General features: G+C 32.1%; 1 protein-coding gene across 1 annotated transcript in view; it reads left to right on the forward strand.

Moving 5' to 3' along the window:
- The first annotated feature begins 3,372 nt into the window (after positions 1-3,372).
- LOC129219313 (uncharacterized) overlaps positions 3,373-25,201 on the forward strand; it is a 46,193-nt gene continuing 24,364 nt past the window's right edge. Inside the window, exons 1-5 of the mRNA XM_054853666.1 lie at positions 3,373-4,726; positions 6,490-6,810; positions 10,750-11,147; positions 17,598-17,738; positions 24,329-24,388. Of these exons, the coding sequence (XP_054709641.1) occupies positions 3,373-4,726; positions 6,490-6,810; positions 10,750-11,147; positions 17,598-17,738; positions 24,329-24,388 (2,274 nt within the window). The remainder of the gene's footprint in view (positions 4,727-6,489; positions 6,811-10,749; positions 11,148-17,597; positions 17,739-24,328; positions 24,389-25,201) is intronic.

The following is a 25,201-nucleotide window of genomic DNA, read 5'->3' on the forward strand; positions in this document are numbered from 1 at the left end:
ATTTCATGCTTTGTTGGTATCTGAGATCTGACATTGAAGCGACAAAAACTAAATTGAACATAAAAAGGGGGGGGGGGAGTCAAAATAAAAGACTGTATTTAAACAGTCTTTTATTTTGACTACTTTAATAACTAAACTTTAAATAGAACTTTGTTGCAAACTGTGCAGAAAAAGTTATTTTGGAAACTCACCTAGCAAATATTGGCAACTATAACGTTAATTCCATGGCGGCAGTTTCACTAAATATTGTCTCACTGCAACTCTGATTCTCCCTCTCATTTGAGTTAGAGTCCTGATACGATTTCATATAGGGACATTAGTTAGTGTTGCCTGCTGAGTGACATAGCGTGAAGTGGTTGCCAATTTATGCAGGGGCGCCCAGATGCAAAATTTTAAAGGTGGGGGGGGGACTCAGATATTTTCTCCATAGAAACTGATTTTAGTACAGATTAGAGTTATTAAAATTTGACATTTTTAATAACTTAAACATTAATTGCTGGAGTAGAAATGTTTTTACATTTTTACAAAGAAAAAAGTACTAAAAGCAAGGAAGTTCTAACTTCAAAGGGGAGCCCCCACCTGCCCCCCCCCTCCATGCGGGCGCCTTTGATTTTATGCCATTTGTATTCATTGAAATTTAAACATAGACTTGCTAACGAAAAATTAATAAAATGTCTCATTGGTACATCGCATTGCAACCAAAACAGAAGGTGTACAACTATACTCTATATAGACCTTACATATGACAGTTTAACTCTATGCTTTACAGTTTGAATTATGCGAAAAATTCATCACATTTCTGTTTTTCCCCCCATGGAAACTCAATATAAAAGCAAAAGGAAGATAGGTAGGGGCGTCAGTTTCAAGATTCATTCCGGCTAAAAGAAATCGTAGATCCAGCACTGGGCCCAAAAATATTGGTCATCGTTGGGCAACAATTTAGATTGGCCCTCCTGCCCTGATGTTAAAGCAGGGCTGTAGGAGTCGGAGTCAAAATGATTTTGGAATAAAGGTGTCACAGCCGTTTGAAAATATGCTGACTCCGGGTTTCTTTATTTTCTGTAATATTACTGACTCACCCTGCAATTTTTAAAAAAGTTACTACCAATTAATTTGATTACATGTATAAAGGCCTACTAATAAGAAAATAACTAATCGTGGCATGGCAACCAGCTGGCTTGATTGTTTATTGAACTTTCTGTAACAGCTACATACGCCGCAGTCTTCTGTTTTGTTTATTTTTTTAACTTTATTTAACTAATAGCAACTTTCAGCAAACAGTTTTGTTGCCTAACATTTTCTATAAGTTATCACTTTCATATAAAAATAATAATATATTTTTTACCTTAATCTCTCAGTTATAAAATATTAAAAGGAATGTATCGCTTGAGCAAGTCGGGAAACTTCTGACAGTGCTTGGTAAAATCAAATAACTGTTGGCGCAAATCCAAAAGATCCAATGAAATATAAATGTTTTTTTTTTAAATCTGATGACTTTATCAAGTTTGGTTATCACTAAAAAGTACAAAATAAAATCAGCACATGATTTATTGGTTACAACGCTCAATAATTGTAATTAATCCTAAAATCCTCATATATTAAAGTCAATTCTAAAGCTGCCAATAAAATTAAAATTAACATTAGCCAAGAAATGTAGGTATAGTAAAACTATTCATACAAAGCTGTGTACCGCCGCATTTTGTGTAAAATTAGCTCCAGACGTACATGTACCCAACCTCTCACCTGGATGCATTATTTTCGTTTAAATTTTTAAGACGAAATTTAAGATGAATTAAAGTATTTCAATTTTTATAGACTCTGAAATTAAGTTGAGGTGTTGCCCTGCAGTTGGTTGTCACTCGGGAGAGGGGGGGGGGGGCACCCCTTCTCAAATAAAAGTTTTTTGACTTAGCAAACTTTTTTTTTTCTCTCAAGTTACAGCTTTGAAAAATTGAAAGTACAGGATTTGATGAACATCTATTTGTTAAACATTAAAGGGGAGCAAATTAATCCTTTTCAATTTTTTTTAAAATGGGATTTTTATGTAATATCATTTTAGAAATCGCCACTTTGAATAATTTGATTTTAAAATTGAACTTCTTAGGTTGTATGCATCTTAGGTTTACAGTAAAATACAACGCGAAAATTTCACAAAAAGGAATTGATATTTCAATGTCTATGTAGGGGCTTTCACCCTTTCCTATGAGGGGGGGGGAGAGGAATTTAGGGAAAAAAAATAATAAAAATAAATAAATAAAAAAGCCGGATTCGGAGTCGGACGTTTCAAAATCCAGGAGTCGGAGTCGTCCATTTTTCTTTCGACTCCGCTAGAGTCCCTGACTCCGCAGCTCTGTGTTAACGATGCAATTTTAGGGAATCTTTTGAAAACATTAGGGTTGCGTTCGACGAGCTCGACCGGGAGCAACCGGTTATTTAATCACGTGACAGCTAATGATTACGTGCTCCAATCAACCAATCAACTGCTTAGAATGGTAACCGCTGTGGTAACCTGGTGGTAACCGGTTGATCATAGAACGCTTCGGTTAGTACCAGTTACTTACCGGTAGACCGGTGAGTTTCGTCGAACGCAACTAGGTGAGGGATGATTTAAGCATCTCCCTCGAGTTTTTTTCCAAATTGATAAACTTAATACCAATTTAAAGAATCTTTGGTAATAATAACATTGAGAAAATACGAGGGAAAGGATCAGGACCTTCCTACGGAGATTTTTTGAAATTAAAAGTTCTTTCTTGCTGTGCATATACGTACTCCTCACTTGCATTGGAAGACACCGCCTGCTTTGTGCCATGTGATTTAATTCTTGAGGGAAGTGTTTGAGATCATCTAATAAAAGTGTTTATAAACACGGTCAGTTTACTCAGTTGATTTCTGGAATAAAAATAGGGAGATCGGACTTCCTATTCCTATTCAAAGTCACAACTGATTACAACTGTATTTATGTCGAGGACTGCATACTAAGTGCCTTGCCTCCACTATTTTATCTACCAATAGATGGCAGCACCATCACCGGATCGAACAGTTAATGAGAATTTAGAACTAGTCCAGGAGCTAATAGCTACCTGGTGCTAGCACCCCCAGAGGTATCGTTTCACTTGGAGGACATTGAGACCACGAGCATATTTAACGTCGCCCAGTCCCCTTTAATGACGACGGTGGGTCTTCGACCATCGAGGTTCGAACTCAGGACCCTCCGGCCCCGAATCCGACACTCTACCGATCGGGCTACCACGGCCCAGGAGATCGGACTTACCAGTCGCGATTTTCAAGTGTGCGGGAACTTGTAATAGAATATAATGTATTGATCTGTTTCGCTTAGAGTTTTGTATTAACGAGTTGGCAATATTTAGAAATATGGATCGAAATATCGACGAGAGACGAGGGCAAGTTGAAAAAGCGGGTACTGAAGCCAAAACAGTTCTCGCCACTGAATTAAGTGATTTATCTTGTGAAGAAAATGGTATAGATAATTTAAAATCACGTTCGTCTTCTGCTGAAAGTATTTATGATTTAATAGAAGAAGAAAGTGTTAATCTTTCAGATAATGAAGTTGGTAACGACCAAAAAGTGAGTGTAAACAATTCTTGTTTTGATATAAGCGAAAATGCTATAAATGGCGAAGTTAGCACAGGTAACTCATCAGAAAATCTAGAGGAATTCGAAGAAGTGGAATGTGATAAAGAGGAAGATAATATTGATTGTAATTCAATGGATGAAGAATTTGTTATTGTTGACGACGCTTCTGAAGTTCAGGAGGAGAAGAAAGCTGATTCACCTCCCGAGAAAAATGCCTCAGATCGTTTCTTAGAAATCGATGAAATAATTGATGAATTTGCCGAAGAAGAAAACAAAGACAGTAAAGTATTGAAAGTCGACCCTGAAGATGAGCTGGACTCGATATTTGAGGAATTTGTGGAATCCGAAAAGAAAGTTACTGTCTCAAGTACTTCATCTGAATTACCTACAGTTGTTTCTGCTGAAGGTGATAAAGAAATCGAAACATTATTAGATGCTTTCAAAGATCAAAATGATTCTGATGATGATTGTTTAATCATTGAAGATGGAAATGCTTCTGATAGCAAACAGTTCTCTGAAGCCTCATCAGGGGATAGCAACAAAACGATCCAAAAACCAAATGAATTGATTGACGGATCTGAGAATACTGTTCTCAAAAATGAAAACCCCGTCAGTGTCTTGAAAAACAGTTCTAGTGATCTCCTTAGCAGTGATGTAACAAATACTATCCCAAATCAGAACGAGGTAAACAGTTATATCAAAATTGATCAAACTACTTCAAGTGAAATTTGTAAAATAAATCAAAAAATTTGTGAAGAACGTGTGGAGGAAAATAAAAGTACCTCTAGGGAGGACAATTCTCAGTCTTACAATGATCTGAATTCCAAAGCACTGTCTGAGGCAGTTGCTGTAAAAGCAAGTGAAGCGGGAAAAGTTCTTGAAGCTGTTATCAGTAAATGTGTTAGTAGTGCTGAAAACCTGTTTAGTGATGAAATTGTGGATGCAAATAAATTTGATAACACAGTAAGTTGTAGAAAAAGAAAAGCATCTTTAACATGTGAGAATGTAAAAGGTGAATGTGAAGATGATGAATCAGCTCTCTCAAATATTGTACATTATTTGGTTAAGCAAACTGTAGCCACATGTGATTCAACAAATGAAACTTGCTGTATTGAGGATGATACTGAAATTGGTAAGTGTTCTGACTGACGTAAATATGTTTTATTGATGGGATGCTGTCCGACCAATCATGAGAAAAGCCACCGCCGAAATGTCTGCTCCTGTCTACTGCTATAGTAACAAGGCGCGTCTAATTTTTCCAAGGGAAACTTAATGTTGGAAAAACCCATACGACTGCACAAAGGCGAGCAGACGAGTGGCAAAATGGCAACCAAAAAACCTTCCTGCTAACCCTTGCAGAAAATGAACGAAGTTCGTTTCTATGGTGGTAGATGAGCTCAGACTTGACAGCGGGAGTTTTTCTCGTGAAAACCAGACAGTAATTGTTACCAAAAATAATTGTTTCTTTTCAATTCAAATGAGTTTCAATTTTATTTGAGGTATAATAATTTGCTTTGGAGTTTCAATTAACACATTTTTTTCCCTATGGAGTAAAGTTAGATTTTGGATTTAATGTCATCTGACCATTTTCTGTTTTATTTTTTTTCTTTTTGATCTATTTTCTTTTTCACAAAATGAGGACCTAAAAAAAAAAAAAAAAACCTGGATCAACCCCTGGCCTTACAGCCACCTACTATTGTGAACTGTATGTCGTGCATGCTTTGCACAAGAGATAGAACCAGGTCTCTTCCTTAACTAACTTGATTTAGTTAGAACATAGATGCAAATATTTAAAACTGAAAATTCGGGAGAGTTTTGTCTAAAATTCAAGTCTTTGCACGAATAAATTTAACAAAAAAAAATATGGCATGTAAAAATGATTTTTAAATTATTGTTAGGGATTCCTCAAATTCTGTACCTCAGAGACAGAAAGACATTTAACTTGCTGAACTTGCACTACATTTCATCAGTTGAAGAGCAAAGTCTGAATTTTACACTAACAATCTTTTTTTTCTTCATTGATTCCACCATACTTCAGGTTCAATGGAGTTTCGAACACTTCCTTCAAAGTAAGATTTTGGAAAGGGTGGACCTGCTTGAAAAGCAATAACTAGGAGGCAAATCTGTTTTAAATTAATTTACTAGTGTTATATTTAATTAAATAAAACTGCTATATTTAATTAAACAACTTTCTACTAACAGATTTATTAGTTGCAAAACACACATCTCTCACAATTACAAATTAGAAGCGTATTATCACGTAATTTAGTTTTGGCAGGTTTTAGCCAGTGGCATGGATAAAATCAGTTTTGTCCGGCCAAAACTACAACCCTGTCACACAGTCTTTTTAAACCCTTTGAAGACTTCTAGATAAAGGCATATTCAAGCTCTAAGGCTCCGAGTTATCAAGAGTTGACTGACTATTTTTTTTTAAGTTAAAAAAATGCAACTGTTAGGTTTAAATTTTTTTAAAAAAGAAGCACAAGTTTGTTTTGTCTTACTGGTGATGATAAACATTCATTGCAACCGATACAAATTTTGGAAATTCATAGAAAAAATTAGGAACGCTTGATTGCATTTTTTGTAGAATCCAAATTTAAAAAGAAGTTTAATAAAATAAACATGTATCCAAAAATGACCTTTTCATTACACAGATATGAAAATGTATCGTTTTCGGTAGGGATTTTTTTCTGAAATTCTAATTATTGAAAAACCCTTAAATTCGAGAACATCGTTGTTTTGCTGTTACTTCATTTGGGAGTTCGGGAGAAGGTATTAAAATGCAGGAGTCTCTCGAATGAATCGAGAGTAGGCAGCAATGTTAGAATTTCATGTTCTTCAGTGCATGTTAATTTTTATCCTTTTTTCTAACTTCTTGCACATCTTTTCTTTTAGTTAACAGAGCTCCCGATATTTCTATTTCGCAACTGTTGACCAGTGATTCTATGTCAGGTGAAGAGGAAACAGCTAAAAGCTCTGATTTAGATAACAATATTAATAATGAAATTGATGTGTCAGGTGATGTGTCTGAAATGCCATCATCTGAAGAAATTAAACAGAACAGTTCCATTAAACCTTGCAGTGTAGTAATAAACATGTCATGTGAAGAATCAGACTTGCAAATCTCACTGAATTCTTCAGAGAAAAAAGCAAGTGAATCTAATTCGAAAGCTTTTTCTGATGACATGATGGTAGCAAATTCAAACTTAAACTTAGGTAAGTTAATTCATTAATATCCAGGGTTCGTACTGCTTTTTCTTAGTTGGCGGAGAAAAAAATGCATTTAAGATATAGATATAATATTTGGCAAGTAAATAAGCATGAAAACTAAATTTCCTAGCATTTTATATATTGATTTTAATTTAATCTACTTTGAATTGGAGGAATTGGAATATACAAAATTTAGTTATTTGAATCAAAATTATCAATTCCTCTGTATGTATTAACTGTGTGAAACGTAAATTGGACCTTCACAAAGAGCCATTTATTTTACATATTGAGAAAGGCGTGGGAAATTAATGGCCAGCAAATCAATTCAAATTTCTTTTGTAACTTACCTTTCAAGAAAGGAACAAAACCTTTTGATAAACGTTTACAAAGAGTCGCATAATTGTTCGCATTAAATAAATTTGTGTCGAGTAAAGCTTTATTTCTGTTAGAAAGAAGACTTCAATCAAATGTTAACGTTAAAGTATCTGAATATTCAACTAAAATATTAAAGAAATATCTACAATAGAAGCATGAAAAGGGAAAAAGCTTGAATGGCATATTTCTTAGATGCTTGAATGTATACAAAATGAATGCACAATTCTTTTTCCTTTTTATCTTGCGTGCATCATTTTTCTGTGTTTCCTCCTGCTCTAAGGCTTCTTTTTTCAGTTGTGTATCATTTTCTTCAATCAATACTCGTACTTTTTCAGATGTACGGATTTAAAGAGGGGGCGGGGAGACCTCTTATAAGGATGAATTTATTTTACTATTTTTTTAAATTGATCTCTCCATAGCATTTTGTAAAAAAATTGAGTTATAAAGAACACAAAATACACAAAGAGCATATTTTGAATAATAGCATTTTGTTTGCTAAAGAAATAATGCTGGAGTCAGAGGCCTAGAATGGCAGAATTCAGTCATACATTTAACTCGTTGGTTTTGAATTCAAAGGAATGTAATATTGAGATTCATCCAATAATTCTTCTTTGATGGAAACAATAAATAAAATTCTTTAAAAAATATGTAGGCGTGCCTAAAAGAGTTATTTTGATCCAGGAAGCTATTTGCAAAATGATAGATATCATTTTCAGCTTATAAAAATGCAAAATGAAAGAAATCATATCTTAGTTTCTTGGGAAAACCATGATATTAATGGAGACAGCATGTAATATCAATAAGTTATCTCAACTGTATCAAGGCTTTTAGAACAAATTAGCAACTGTTTTTAAAAATCACACAGAAATAGTCCTGAATTCTTCAATAAAACTTATGTTTATTGCTATGATTTTCTTAATTAAATAATATTTTATAGTTAAAATACTATAAAATAATTTATAAAAACTCAATTGAGGTATGGGTAAATTGGTTTATTGAGTAACCTTGCCCTCGTTATGACGATATTCTAATTAAAACTGCTCATTGTATAGCATTTCAGCGACATCATATTTGGTTTAGTATTTAATTGACTTAAAACGTTAAAGACGTTTTACGTCCACTTTCAAAGTATATTAGTGCATAATATTTATGTACTTAGAAGTAGATAATTAGCCTGAAGGGATCCTAAAATAACAATAATAATAAAAAAAAAACATTTTAAAATAAAGTAATGAAAACTTCGTATGTGGCCCAAGGGGGTGGGGTACTATTCAATTTCCTGGGCCCCCTCCAAAAGATTTTTCTGTATCCGCCCCTGTACTTTTTCAACAACATCGAATAATAAGCAATGTTATTCACTCACTGTACCATACCTGCCAACCCTTCCGGATTTCCCGGAAGTTTTACGGATTTTTATGTCCTTTTCCGTTTTTCCGGTTATGAGCAAAATCTCCCGGATTTTTCACGTTTTGTAGGAAAAATAATTATCTCGCCAATTTTGGCGCTAACGATACTTTTGTGAAACGCGGCACCGTGTTTTAGGCCAAGTAGCCAAGGAAAGGTTGCCGTAAGAGAATGGCACGAGAAGAAGCGAGGCAAGATTATGACGTCACTGAGTGATACAGCGCATGACTTCATCGGGATCCAATCAAAGCAAGCGTCGCGGCGGGCAACTAGGGGCACAATTTCGGCGCCAATTATCTTCTCATTCTCTCAATTCGAGCTGTTTTTGCTTCGTTCTTTTTTTAAGATGAGTAACAAATGTTATTTCCAAACTTTTAAAGAAAGCAATAAAAGTAATATTTACTAAATGAAAGTAATTTCAATTGATATGAAATTCATAACTAATATATTGTTAAATGTAAAGAGGGTAGGTGTCCTGTTTGATTTTATTTTGCGTTAAAATCTTGTGGATAAAAATTAAAAAATCTGACGGATTTTTTTTCTCGGAGGTTGGCAGGTATGCTGTACATTTTTTCTGTTTGCACATTCTCAATTCTCTTGCTTCCTGTTTTTCTACATTGGTGGGAGATTCGTCATGAAGAGGCTGTGAATCTCTTAATCCACTCCATAACTTCAGCAGCACTCAATGAATCAGAAGTTTCACAATAGTTGTTGAAATTGTATCCATGAAAGCCGCATAAATCATACGGCTATGAGGAAGAACATTTTCATGCAGTTTTCTGATTGCTTTTACTCATTGTTTTTTTTGCAAATTTTTTCTTTCACGTTTGTATGGTAATGAATAAATCAGTGCTTAATTTTTAGTTTTTACCAAATTTCTAGCTGTGCAAGAGTAGTGCTGTATCAGCACTGAGTGAAACAGCGCTAAGCTAGATGCTTTTGTTTATGAAAGTATTTTCCCTTCCGGTTGTATTGTTTAATTTTCAATTGAATTTGTCGTGTGTGAATGCTAGTACATGCATAACTTTCAACAAAAATAAGTTGGATATGATTTCTTAATTTCGCCTTTTTTTGAATTGAGATAAATTTGTCTTCAACAACCATTAGAGATGTGATGAATTACAAACTTTTTATTTTTATGATGTATCTAATCATAGTATACATTATAAATATGAAAAGCAGATCAAATAAATTATACAATTAATTTAATTTTTCCAAAAAAAAAAAAAAAAAACCCGCGATAAAATGAAGTTGCAAAAGTCGGAAGTTTGAAGTGGTGATTGATGACTGTATCTGCTTTTCTGGTATAACCAGTGCAAAACAGAAAAATACTATAATTAGTGAAATTAATCAAAAAAAAAAAAAAAAAAAAAAGGGACAGTAAGCTAAAAATATTGTTTGAAACTGAATATTAAAACAGATAGAGTACAGTATCATTTTATATACATTTATTATGCATTGAATATGCTCAATATGTACAGCAGCTGAAGCTCCGATGTTCAGTGCTTTGGTCAAACTGCTCTTCTTGCCGTCTCTAATTTTAAATACATCAAATATACATGAGGTTGTAAAGAGGTCCCCTTGAATAAAAGCAATGCATACAGTGCACTTAAAAATGTCTAAATTGATAAAATATTTATTGTACTCCTTTTCAGCTCAACTTATGATTCATACTCAAAGAAAGAAAAAGTTTGATACAATCCAAAACTTTAGGTGCCTAATTTAGCACCTTAATTTTGAAACCTGTATGTTAAAACAAAACATACTTTGAAAAATATGCCTAACAGCAGCTTATTTCTAACACTTGTGTTATTGAATCATAATTAGTCATCATAAATTTGATTTCCAAGATAGAGAAAAATGGTCCAAATCTTTAAAGAAAAGGAATTTTAATACATTTGAGATGTAAAGGGATTCTTTCTCACTTTGAGTTTCTTTACTTTACTTTAAATGAATTATGTTTTGTTAAAAGGGCTTAAGACAACACTGTAAGTTGATTTATGCCCTTTCAGCAAAAATAATGTAAGATGAATTTTTGATTCAACTTTCAATTCTTAGTAGTGTATTTTAATAGCTTATTTGATATCAAAGCATTTAAAAAATTAATTTTGAAACAAAATTAAAAAATAATCAATTGTTGCTTTGTTATTGTTTTTCTTCTAACAGGAATTTCTGTATGTAGTAAAAGTAACACCGAAGATGATGAAGATGTTAGTGACCTGCAAAGCAAATCTCCTGTTGTTTCAGAGGTAACACACAGTCTGGAATCTGAGAAAAAAGGCACTCAAAATGATAAAAAGAGAAAATTTGATGTTACAGATTTTTCAGATTCAGGATCTCAAACGAAAAAAGTAAAAGACAATGATACGGAGACAGATCTAAGTGGTGCTAATATTTTAAATGAAAGTAAAGAAATGCTCGATGATGAGTCTAAGTCTGAGGAGTCCAAGTCTGAATTTTCTGAAAAGATAGTTGAAGAAGCTCATTCAATGGCTGAAGAATTAAAAGAAGAAATACGTAATTCCCCCATAGATGTTAATTGTATACATCAAACAAGTAAAAGAGTAAGTTGAAGCATGTTACTACTTTTCAGAGATCAATCCAGATAAAATATTGGGAACAGTAAATCGCCTATCAGTAAATTTGGGAACATTGTGGCCTGCTCCCAAAATACTGCGTTGTAAACAGGGTTCGAAAATATCATGATATTTTCAAAGATATTCGATATTTTGATATATATACGATATTTGATATCTACTGTTTGACCGCAGATTGTATATAATTTGGCAGTCTGCCAAGTAAAGACTATTCCATCTGAATAAATCTAGCAGGGGAGAAGGGAAAATAACGATGAAAGTTTGATGCACGTGTTTTATAATGTCACTAGTGCCTTATTCATTTACTAGCCGCCTGTGGCGACCAGCTGGTTCGCCTTCTTACACCATTCGCCGTTCTGTGCAAGCAGCCACCTACGGGCGACTGTTTGGCTAACTTGTCATTTACCTTTTCACTTCAAGTTTGACGCCTTCGGCGGCTATCTACCTTTACGATCGATCTCTAAATTTTCTTATTTATTTTAACCTCCATGTCCATTTCCTAATAAAAACAAAGATTACGAAAAAAAACGCTTTTATTTAAGTAGAGCAAAAAAAAAAAAGTTATCTCCAAAATTCCCCGTAGTGTGCAAGTAGCGTTTGACAAAGAAAAAAAAATCTCGCTGTTTTTATTGAATTAAATGTGCACAACTATGAAATGTAACGTAATATAGATACAGCAAAACATCCAGCTTGGGGGGGGGGGACGATGGAAGAAGAAATAAATGCAATCCCTAAATAAAACAACAAGAAGGAAAGAAAAAAGCAAGCACTGCCGGAAAAACACGTGGTCATCAAGTCATAAAATGTAGAAGTTCGCTATATAGTAAAAAAAAAAGATTAACATTGTTTGCGATTAAGATTCCATCCTAAATATCGAATCGAAATCCAAGTAGTGACGTCAGAGGCATAAAAAATTGAAGAACGCTTTTCATGACCAATGCGTGGAAGGACATAATGTGTTCAGCATTAAAAAATTGTAAAAAAAAAACTATTGCGTATTTTTAAGAACTTTTTTCTTCAGAAGAGGGCGAAATGTTTTTACCATTACCAACTTAAATTTCAGAAATGAGGCTTTGATACTTCTCGCAGGATGATATTAGAAAAAAATAAAACCCAGGAAAACATGCAAATTAAAGGTTTTTTCAAAAATTCATAAAAAATACAAAAAGTGCTCTATTTTCAAACTTTTTCCATTCATCATATTTAAAATTAAATTTTCCTTTGCTATAGTACAAAAAATATTTGTGTGGTGCGATTGGTTCGGGGTTTGTGAGATAAAAAGTACTAAAAAGTGCAAAAAACCATATAAAACATTAAATAACTTCTTTTGTAATTAAAATATCAAAAATCGAAGCCCGAGGTGCACATCTTCGGCGAAAACAGCACCTGTATACCAAATTTCATCTTTCTAGGCCTTACCGTTTTCCCGGGAAGCGCGCCACACACACAAACATCTTATTTTATTATATGTATCGATTACATTCTCTAAAATAAAATAATGTAAAACAAAAATAGTTACCACGGAAACAACAAAAAGAAAAGAAAATATTTTCATTTCGTTCAGGAACGTAAAAGCAAAATGGTAAGTTCTAAACTGTTCTGAATAAATAAATCAGATAATTTTTGCGGTGAGAATATAGATCGAATACACTTCAGATTAAAAAAATGTTGCTGAGAGCAAATTTTCATTTTTACAAAACTAAGGCTAAATAATAGAGAGGCAAAAGTGCATATCTGTAACAAACCAACTAACACCCCTATAAACTAATATATACGTCCATTTCCGCCTATAAACCGGATATTAGCCTTTCCATGTAATCGATGGTCAGACAGTATCCAATATTTTCAATTAGCACAAATTCAAGTCTTAATGGTAAATGCATCCTCAAATCACTCTTTATTTTCTTATATTATAATTACAATATGTAGACTTAAAATTAATGTTACTTTTATTATTTATATCTAATATTTCAGTTAACATTTTTATCAATTTTAATGGAGTTAATTTAGCATTAGCTGTTTTACTCATTTTTCTTCTGTTAGCTACTTTTACAGCTATATGATTCAGAAATAAATAATATGCATTAGTCAGTGACAGTGACAAGACATTTTCTTTTTTTCTGAGCAATGTTTAAATTTAATTAGGCACTTGTAATATGAATTGTTAAATTACTAATAATTTTATCCATATAAAACACAAGTAAAAAAGGAATATTATATTACTTTGTTATATTAGTGATGTATTATACATTGTAAAAATATAGTAAATAACTTTTTGGTTATTTTTAGTAATAAATGAACAATATTACTATGACTAACCTACTTTTGTTTTGAAAATACCATAGTTGAAAAAATAAATATCGAAAATATCAAAATATTATGATATTTTCAAAATAAATATCGGATATATATCGTGATATATATTAGCGAACCCTGGTTGTAAATTCATGTCTTCACAACATTCTGTTTTGTTAAAGGGGCCTCTTAACATTAGTGAAAAAAAAAAACGTAACTTTCGAAGTCTTATCAGGGTGGCGACAGATCAGGAAAAGCAGGGAAAAGTCAGGGAACTTTATTAATCAGGGAACTATCAGGGAATTTCGAAAAAATAACAAAAATTCAGGGAAAATTAATTAAATGAAGGGAAAAAAAAGTTTTTTTTTTCTTTTCAAAATTAAGTACCCTAATATTCTATGCATCTTCCGCCACTTGTCTGTTTAGAAAAAAGTAAAATTAATGAGGTGTGATTATACACCGCCGCATATTTGTGCATCTTTTTTTCTCAATGTCAAAGTATTGAATCTTAACGAATGAAACACAGGATGAATTTCCTGTGATTGCTTCTATATCTGTGAAGTTGTTTGTTTTATGTAGCTGAAATTTACCTTTCATCCGTTCCATGTTACGTAAAATAAACAACCCTACAGGCAAAGAGAAAGCCGACATTAATACCTTAGCCCCCTTGCCTTTACGCATTGTCTTGAATTAATTAGCGTACTGTAATCATGATTTCAAGAAAAAATCTTTGTTTTTTAAATTAATACAGATAAAAGCTTAAAAATTATTTCATCTTCTATTTTTTAATTTAAATTTTGAACATCAACTTTGTTTTTTATCATTGTATTATTCGCTGTCTCTTCAGATCATAAGAAGGTTTTTTTTTTTCAGACTTATATATTTTGAAATGAATTGATTGTTCTTTGCATTTCAATGTTGTTTGTTACAAAAGAATTCTAAGATCCCCCCCCCCCCCGACAAGTAAGGAAATCATTTGATATTGAGTTACCTTGTGAACATAAGTAAATATTTTTTTTTCTTAACAGTTAAAAGGCTGTATTCATTCATTGAAACCTAAGTTTTTGATTGAAGAATAGCTCAATATGACTGTTTGTTAAAAGGTTTCAATTTGTTTTACATAAATATGTCTATTATTTATGTAAGTAAAACTACATTACTTCTATACTTCCACTATTACTTGTTATTCTTGCAGCAATAATTATACTGCTTGAAACTTTAGTTCAAAATTATTTCCTTGTAAACTTTTTAGTTTTATCACGATTAGATATTTCTTTTAGAGTGTTTGTAATAATTTCTTAGAATTCTTATGTTAACTGGTTATTGGAAGTGAAATATTTGTTTTAGATTTCCTACAATATTTCCCTGTAGATAATTTAATGTGCTATTTTTACTAAAGAAAGGAGCATCTTTTTCAAAATATGTTTTTATTTAACAGCTTAAAACGTTTTAAACACTCCATTTTGTTTAAAATGCAAAGGTTCTCAAGTAGGGCAAAGCAAGGAAATCGTTATCGTTGGTAACGTTTGGTGAACTTAATCAGGGAAAAGTCAGGGAACTTTTTTTCAGTTTCTGTCGCCACCCTGCTTATTAAATAACACATGAAAGATCTTTTCTTACAACAAAACCTTCCAGCCACAGAGGCTGCAGACGGAATTAGGATTCCTAAGTGACTTGAGAAGATTTTTTTTTTACTAGGGGGGAAAAAAAGGAGCTTTTCAAAAATACTTTCTTTCTTACGAAAATGTTTTGTTTTCTCACAAAATGCTTATCTGGATTGACACCTGCTCTTTAAATTGTTGCATTTATTTGTTTTGGCTCTACCACTATCTCAATTATATGTTCCTTTCCTAGCAAGTGAATGATTGTTCACCTTCTTTCAGTGCCCTTTTTTTTTTTAAATTATGGAAGTACAGTAGAATTCCAGTTATCCGATCTCTGACTATTTGAATCTCTTTTAGAATTTCAGAAGAAAATTAAGATAGAAACTTATTGCAATTCACCAAATAATGATTGTCTATGAGCGCTGTTATCCTTCCCTCCGTGAGGCTAGTGTAAACGCAGCCCGAATGTTTTTTGAGTGATGAGTCACTGCCTCATACGGCAGTTCTATTATTGGCTTTTAATGTGCAGCACTTATAAGTACGCTTAACATGCAAAAATGTCGCCTTTCATTCAATTAAAAGCTATTTTTGCTTTAAAAATAGTTTTTTCTCCTATTTTCAACATGTATACCGTAATGAATTAAAATAGACCCCTTTTATAGACAAAATCCAGTTATCCAAATGGGTCCTAATACAGTTATCAATGATCCCCATTGATTCGTATAGTTGGAGATCTACTGTGCCTTGTTTTGTGCAAATGGAGAAATATACAAAACACAAGTAAACTTAAGTCAAATTTATACATATCTTTCCAAAAGTTGAAATTTTGACCTGTAATAATTGTCTGAATTATGAATACAGAATTATGAATATATGCAATAGAATACAGAAATAGAGGAATTCTAATGCTCTAAAACAGTAGTTCCCAATCCCAACATACGACACGCAAAACTAATCCATGCGACCCACTACTACGTTCAATGTCAAGAATTAAACATGTTCTGGAATTTCTGAAACTATTAATTTATATGCATTTGAAAATATGCATTTTCTAAACAAAACAAATATACTTTTGAATCAGAAGATTGATTCATTACTGAATATTTTTTTCAAAAAAGATCTGGTTTGAAAACATAAAAAGAACTAAACTATGTGGCTTTACTTTAAATAACCAAAATACTGTCAAGTTACGTGGATGATTAAAGGCACTGTTGACACTAAAAGGTAACTTTTGAAGCAAATTTATTGAAACTTAGTGATGACCTTTGTCCCATTCAATATCATTCTGCCTGTTTTTTTTTTAAAAATATCAGACATTTAAGCATCATCATATTTTTTTCACTGCATTTTTACTTTACGAAAATTTATATGATGAAGACAAATAAGAATAGTTTAGTGTTTTAAGTGTGCACTTATATTTTTTCCATACGAGTAAGTGCTTCAATGAGGCTTTGGCATTCATATACTAGACGTTTTGCTAATGCTCATTTCAAAATATTACCAAGTTTGAGATTAAATAGTGCTATTCTCTTCATGTAACGAGGTCATGAAAATTTTCATTGAAGTCATGAAAAAGTCTTGGAAAAGTCATGGAATTATTTCATCCAAATTGAACCCTGGAAGTGAGTTTCAATTGTCGTTTTTCTTTAGCAATTTTTGTAGTAAAACCAGTTGCAGGGACAATTGTTTAAGATTTTTCATCCCTTTTCTTGGAAATTTTGTTAATAAGGGATTGAGGCAAGATAATAGGGGAGCATTGGTATGAGGCGGGTGTGCTGTGTTTTCCCAGAGTTTAGAATCTTCGTACATTTCTCTTTAACATGTTGTCCACTTTGAGGAAAGGGGGTCGATTTTTCGTCCGTCAGTTTTCAAGCGAAAACGCAAAATGCGTTCCTCATTTTCTTATTCTGCTTTGTTAACTCCTACAGAATGGCTGCTGAGAACATTTTAAATGTGGCGTTACTGATTGAAGATAAAATTAGAATTTTTGAATTTTTAGGTGAAAAAACCAAGTTGAAATTGTTGCTCATTTGAAAATCTCATCCTGTGCACTTTCAACAGTTATAAAATTTCAATTCAAATAAAATATTGAAGAGTACTTTATTGATCGTAATTCGAAGTGGTCCCATAGCACATATATAAATGCATATCGTGTACTTGTGTGTAATTGTGAGTTACTAGTGTAATTTTTTTGGAACCTTAATAACTCAAAAACTCAATATCTCGAATTTTTTTCATGTCCCGAGAGATTCAAGATATCAAGGTTGTGCTGTAAAAATCAGGAGGGAAAATCTTCTGCCATTTGATGGATTTTTAAAATTTTTATTTTGAAGAATTCTGCAATCACTCCCAGGTTTGGTTTATGTAAAATGCATGTTTTGGGGAGTGCGTTCTCAAAACAGTGTTAATTTAAAAAAAAAAAAATAATATTTTGATAGTACATATATATATATATATATATATATATATATATATATATATATATATATATATATATATATATATATTTCTTTTTCAGTGGTTAAATAATTTTGCTGCATTTTTGGTCATGAATTATGTTGAAAACTTCTCTGCAGAGATAAGTGTCTTTGAGAAGAAAAACCAAGCCTACTTAGAGCAGTTAAGATCATTTGACAGTTTTGAGGAAATAAAAAAAACTGTAAGTAAAGTTTTGCTGTTTACACCTCATTTCTGTGTAAAAAATTAATTTTTAATTCATGTCAAAGCATTAATATTTTATATTTACTAAACTTTTAAATTATATCTGAAATGTTTATAATTGTGGCAATTTTTATTTATTTTTTATTGTTGAATACAGGAGTGCTTGTTTTCCGGCTGGAATTCTTGCAATTCTGTAGATGGGCACTTCATGTTGCAGCTGCCAAATTTTGGCCAAGCACAAGTTTTTGTATTTTAAAATTAGATTGAAAATCTTGACAAGCTTGCCAATTTCTTTATCTAATCACTTGTAAGGGTCAAATAAAAGCAAAGGATATTAAAGTCTTGATCTTGAAGGAATGATGGAGCTGCAACTAATGAGAAAAGCAAAGCAAGTAAAAACATGTAATGATTTAACTTTTGAACTCAATAGTAAGATCTATGAAAATCTTTTAGAGCTTTGTTATCAAAACCGTAATAGAGCTTGGAGTGCAGTCTTCATTGAAGTGGACTAAGCTTGAAAATATTTGGGGGGTTGGATTTTCTTTCTTATAGCTATAAAGTATACCCCATATAAGTTTGAATTTTTTTTGGGGGGTATTATCTATAAACTTTTTAGTGTTAAAAAAAAGAAAAAAAAATTATATATATACATATACAGTTGGCTCTCTGTTTAACGATGCTCTATTTAACTACATTCTCTGTTTGATGACGGCTTTTCATTTTCCCATCTGGTCCGCCATAGTGTTAAAAGCATTCTATTTAAGGACGCTTTCTACTTGAGGACGATTTTTTGTGATCCCTTGAAAGTCGTTAAACAGAAAGCCAACTGTATATAGATAGATAGCAGCACTACTCTGTGATAATTGTACAAAAGAAAAAAAAAATCACATCAGAGCTATTTGAAAGTTTTGCTTTGAAATTTACCTTGCAAAAAGCAAATCTTATTAAATGAGATTTATTTTACGTAACAACTATGTTTTCTTATGCAGGTATTTTTTCTCCTAATTTAAATCATGCCTTTTTTAAAAATCATTTCTCATGAAATGTTATTTAGTACATTTAAATGGTTTCTTTATTACAAAAAAAAAAGAAAAAGAAAAATTGAAGTTTACGGTAAATAAGAATTATTAAAATAAACATATTTTCATTATTTAAGGAAAAAAAGAAATTATCAGAAGTACGAAGCCCTCAGTTAAGGGGAACATATCAGGCAGCACCATGGGGTCTTTTGTATTGCCCCATACAGACAACCTCTTGTCTGTTATGAGGCAAGAGATGGTAGTAGCAGCTTTGGTAGATGCTGCTATACAGCAAGATTTTGAAAAAAATTTCAATGAAAGCCTCTAGGATCTGAACTTTAAATGCTTTTTACTCAAAACTTCAACGAATCCACTTACATCCCTTTGCATATGTTGTTGAAATAGCTCATATCTCAAAGTGTGATAATTCAGTCCCCCAGCACATACAAATTATTTTTTGAAAAGAAAGTTGATACTTTATATTGAGATCCATAATTGTTTCTTATATTTTAATACATATCAATTAAAATTCAATCTTTAAAATTCCCAGACTAAAATGAAAATATATGTAAAAATATCACACCTTTGCAAATAGATTGAGCAGATTATTATAACAGTCATGTGTGTATGTTAATTATTATAAGTTATTTATAATCCACATATTACCTAGGTTTTAAAATGGATTTATTAGTTAAAATAATTATTGTGCAATTATTTTTTATGATTGTCAAAATACAAAAAGGCTATAGTAGTTTAGTATATAAAAGGATAAGTAGTTTTAGGTTTTTTGAAGGGATTTATTATATACAATATGAAACTGTTCATTGCTCATCTAAATTGCAAAATATTCCCTGAAATGACCGCAAATGCTTCTCAAATAGTTTATCTAAGGTTGGCAATCATGCACCACTCTGTGGATAGTGAACAAAAATTGTCAAGTGTTAATGTAATTAAACAAAATTTTAGGTACTTCATCACAAAGGGAAAAAAAGGGGGGGGGGAGAGCATTTAAAAATATGGAGAAATCCTGTTTGGTTCTCATTTTTCCGTAATGTATATGTCGTTGGAAATTTGTAAATTGCAGTGGCATTCTTAAAAACACTTTGAAAGTTGCTATAATATTTTAGGGATTTAAAATTCTCTTGGTTTTAAATAATTGGAACAGGAAAGTCACAAATATTAAAAGGCACAATTCTCACCTGGATTTTATCGCACCCTTGGATTGTTTGTCAATTGTCTTTAGTTTTTAAATCAGCATAGTATGCTTCATGCTGATGTTAATATTAGTTATAAAGAGGGTTCGTTGATTTAAATCAAGAGATTTAAAAAAAATCAATTGATTTAAATCGGTTCATTTTATTTGTATACTGGCAGTACCCGCACAGCGATGCCCGTGCTAAAATTTTAAAGGAAGCCTGTTGAATAAAAAAAATTGACGCCCCCTCCCCTCTAATGTGAAAAAAAAAAAAAAAAACTATTTAAGTTTCTTTGGAATTTAAATTTTTTTGTTAAATTAGACTTACAGTTGCTTTAAAACTCTATTTAGCAAGTGAAGCGGTTTTTATTGCAATTTAAAATATCTCGCCAAATAAACAACAAAAACATCAAATAATATCTTTCATATGTAGAAATAATTCTGCAACTCGATTGTTTATCTCAAAACTTGCCCAGCAACCACGCTATCATAATCGATCCGTCTAACGAAAAAAAAACATCCTGTGGAACATTCAAAAATTGTCGTCAGGAAAAATAAAAAGGAAGAAAATGTCGTACGTTTCACTCGGATAAAAACAAATTAAAAGTTTCTTTTCTTCAAAACAAATCGCCAAAACAATGACTTACATTAACGGTTGCCTTAAAATAACAATCCTAGACTGAACTGCTCAGCGCCTAACATGCCAAGCGACCACGTTACCAGAACCCGGCCCTTTTGAGAGTGAAGCGGATGTTTTTTCTTTGCAATAATAAATGTTTCGCTAAACAAAAAGGTATAAAATCACATTAACAATAGCTTTCAAATCTTTATATATTAAGAGCTCCGTGTCCCGGATTTGTCCGGTCTACTGTGAGAAAAATTGTGTCAAGTGACATATATTCAACAACCAGGCTTAAACAAAAGAAAAAAAACATGCAAAATTACCCTTCCAAACACTGACAAAAGATATTAAAATATTTTTAAGAAATTAAAATGCGAAAGATGGATTTTAAAAGCGTAACCATGGAAACACAAAATAAAATAAGTTTAAGAAATTGAAAAGAGAAAGATGGAAAGAATTAATGGATTCAAAAAGCGTAGCCATGGAAACATGAAAATAAAATTGTTGACAATCCGAATCAAGATGACATAGTTCGAAATTGATTTAAAAACACTAGTAACTTTTTTTCTTTTGAAGATAGAAGCTAATATTTTCGACCACAGGTCGAGAGAGTTCTGGAGTAAAACATCTCGCTTTTTCCAATGCTGTCAAAAAGAAAACTGTGGGACAGTTCCTTCACTTTTTATTGATAGATTTAATGAAGAAAGTAGTGCCTAAATTTTCATATGAAAAATACAATTATAACTAACGTTGTGCTTTTAAATTTATTTAAAAAGTAGAAATATTTGAAATGTATTGAAGGTGAAAATAAACAACAAAACTACCTATATCAGACTTTACAGAAAACGGTACTTGATATGTTTCAAAGCATTTCTGTTGTCAAACATGTCATTAAAGTGCACACTGCAGTTCAACGATTTATCAAAAAATGTCTCAAGAAAGAAGCAAACAAGAAATTAAAAGCAAGCACCTAACTTCAGAGACACTTGAGCCTGCCTTGAGGAGCAAAGCCGTTTGATGTTCCAGCTCTATGCTGGAAAGAGCTACATGAAGTTCTTGATCAGGCTCTTTAGAGATGATCTCTTGCTGTTTTTATAAGTGTGAGGGTTGAGAAGCTGAGTTTGCAAAGATATGTAGTTGAAAATGGTAGCAGCACATTTATAGCAAGACAAGAGATGGTGGGATACTCATTTTTAACCAGCAACCAAAATTCGTCCAGAAGTACTTCGCTCAACTTAAGTTTACAAGTACGGTCGCTCTTGATGTTTATAAATTCTTCTCTCGCCTTCAAAAAAAAAGGTCTTTAACTGATACATCCGCAAATGAAGAGAATGGAATGCAAATCCAGTCATACTGTTCCATGTTAATATCCTTGAAATAGTGCTTAAACTTGTCCTGAGTTATGACAAAATGTTCTGCCACCACATTCAACAGCTTTTCTTCCATGCCATTTCCTTTACAAACCATGTTGACGGTCCGTTTGAACATGTCCAATGAGCCACATGATCTACTTCTTCTCTCCACTGCTGAATTTTTGATTCGAACACATTTACAGCTTGTCCATGCATGTAACCCAAATTCTCTTCTTGTCCTTGAATTTTCCGATTCAATTCGTTAAGGTGTTCAAAAATGTCAGCCATGTAAGCTAGTTTTGCCAGACAATATTTGTCTTGCAACAAACTGGCGTACTGCATTTCGCTTTTTTAAAATCAAAAACTCGTATCTCGTCTCTCAATTCGAAAATTCTCGATAATACCTTACCACATGAAAGCCAGCGAATCTCTGTATGAAGAAGTAGGGAGTGATGATCTGTCACACTTTCTCACAAGTATACGGAGGAGAAAATGCGAGAATTAAGCAGCCTCGATTTTATGGAATTCATGATTTTCACGACTCAGCCAAAGCTGACTTCAGCTCATCTGGTAAGTTCTTTGCCATGAGAGGTTCACGATGGAGGAAACAGTGTATTGTTTTAATTTCTAGTTTGCAGGTCTCAGAACCGAGCTTTGAGAAACTACGATAAAATGAAATTAGTATCGGAACTGGAAAAGAGGGAAACAGAAAAGTTAAAGCTAGGGCTAAAATTCTGGGCGGGAGGGTACAATCCCTGCCTGGGGGAGGGGGCGATACTCCCGATTCAAAAGATTTAGAAAAAATTCTGTATAATTAGTTTATTTTGTGGAAATTAGAATCCGTTTTCAAAAACTGAAAGTAATGAGATCACAAGTTTAAAAGAGGTGTGGGGCAGCAAATCCCGCCTCTCCCCTTGTTGGGTATGTTTTATTGCACATGATCGACAGAGTGAATTGAGAAGTTACAGAACTATACAAACGCAATTCCGTCGCAACTTTAAAATAAAATACATCAAGACTCTTTCTTTTTATATAACTATACGAAAATATCGCGGCACACCGGGTTCCTTGGGTCTGCACCAGTGTGCCGCGGCACACCGGTTGCGAAGCCCTGGTATAGAACCAAATAACAATTTTCAGTTTTTCTAAAACACCATTACCGATCTAGTTAAGAAAAGTAATTGCTCAGCATATTCTTTTACACTAAAACGTACATGATGATGGAAACCTTATTTTTAAGCAAAGCATAACACAAAATCACTTCTTATCGAAGTAAAATAACAGATTTACAAGTCTTAAAAATGTATTGGATAGTTAGAGAACTTATCTTAGTTTTAAAAGTAAGCTGAATGGATTCATGTATTGTACGAAATATATTATGTTTATAGGTGTAAAGTAATTAATAAGTACAAATTTTTGAAGATTATAAAATAATCTGATTTAAATTTAAAAAATCCGACTTTTTTTATTTAAAAAAAATAAATTAAAAAAATCATGAACCCTGGTTATAAGTAGTCTTGAAAAACAAATCTTTTTCATGAATTTAACTGTGCTTTGTTATTGTGTAATATTTGTAATTTGTTTCCATCATTTTAATTTGCCATTCCTTTTAAGGTTTGAATTAATTTTGCTTGATAACTTGTTATTAAATAAAGTCGAATGCATAATATTTTCCATTTGATAACTTGTGCAGATGTAAGCATTTATATATTTAAAGCTCTTTAGTAATGTAAAATTTTGCACCTTATTTTCCTGTATATTATCCGCAGTGAGGTATATTCCTAAGATCCGAAAATCAGCCTCAGAAATAAACATCTTTGTATAATCTGCGAATAATTCAATTCAACAAAATTAAGTTTTGATTTAACATGCAATGTTAGCAACTAAATTAAAAACGTGAAGGAGTAATGACTTTTGAGGTACATTTAAAACTAATGTAAAAAATAATCTAAAACTAATGATTTCTTCTCCAAATTTATACGCTATTTACTTGGAAGTCAAAAAAGGACCAAGTGGTCTAATCTTGTGCATATGAAGGCTTCTTCCTTTACTGTGTGTTGTTTATTTTACATAGCCTGAATTGCATAAGAAGAACAATCAAGCTATGTAAAATTAACAACATACAGGCAGGGTCTTGTGAATCCTGCTGTAAATATTGAGGTTCAATGCATTGGTGTTGAGAAAAAAAAGCACAGATAATCCGCGGCAGCGTATAATCCACACCTCATTAATTTTACTTTTTTAGCGGATTATATGCAGGAAAATACGGTATGTTCAAGATCGATTTATTTCAGTTTTAATTTTATATAATTCTGTTTTTTTTTTTAAATTTATTTTAAAACACATGGTTTGTTATGCACTAGTTTGGTGATGTATTTTAATTGTTTTTTAATTTTACAGTTGTCTGATTTTATGAATACCCAGCAAGCTGCTTTTTTAAAACATAATTTTAAAAATAAGGTAATCATTTTCATTTTTTGATACACTTGAATATTATTTATGTGAGTAAAAAAAACTATGTTGAATAATTTAATACAATAACAATCAACATTTATTTTTTTACATATTTTTTTTATACGTTTGTAAGCTTGGTCATAATCATTAACTATATGAGCAGGTTATATGCATTGTAATTCTTCAATGTTGTTTTCATTTCTTAAGGCAAAAAAAAAAAAAAAAAAAAAAAAAAAGGTTTATCTTAAATAAGGATATGATGGATATTGTGGAACATGCTGCACACTGTTTACCTAATGTGCTGGATAATGAATGCATGTAGAATATTAGTAACTGTCATCCATCTGCAATTGTTTTATACAGACTTATCTGCTGTCATTTTGACTCAAAGATTCATTTACAAATACAGTAATGTTTTTTTTCTCGCAGTAACTATTATTTGAGTTTTTATAGTTTCTGTTGCAGTTGTTGCATCTGTAATATTGATTTAATTTGATGATTTTTCTCTTTGAGTTTTATTTTGTTTTACATTTACAGATGATTCAAGTTTTTCCCCCCCACAAAATTGGTATTCTTATCCATTCCGAGTGATTTGTTCATTGTGAGAACACTTTCTGACTTCTGAGAGTTGACTCTCAAAATGGTGCTGCTTTTACTGAAGTGGCAGTTTTTGAAAACTTTGCATATTTTAGTTTTTTCATTGCAGTACTTAGGTAGGCCAACAACCTGAGAGGTTCAGAGAGTTTGAAAATAGTCCTCTAAATAGTTTAAACAAAACATAAACAGTTATTGTAATTCAAGTGACGGATTTACACATTT

Source organism: Uloborus diversus, chromosome 1 (genome assembly GCF_026930045.1).
Source record: "Uloborus diversus isolate 005 chromosome 1, Udiv.v.3.1, whole genome shotgun sequence".
NCBI lineage: Eukaryota > Metazoa > Arthropoda > Arachnida > Araneae > Uloboridae > Uloborus > Uloborus diversus.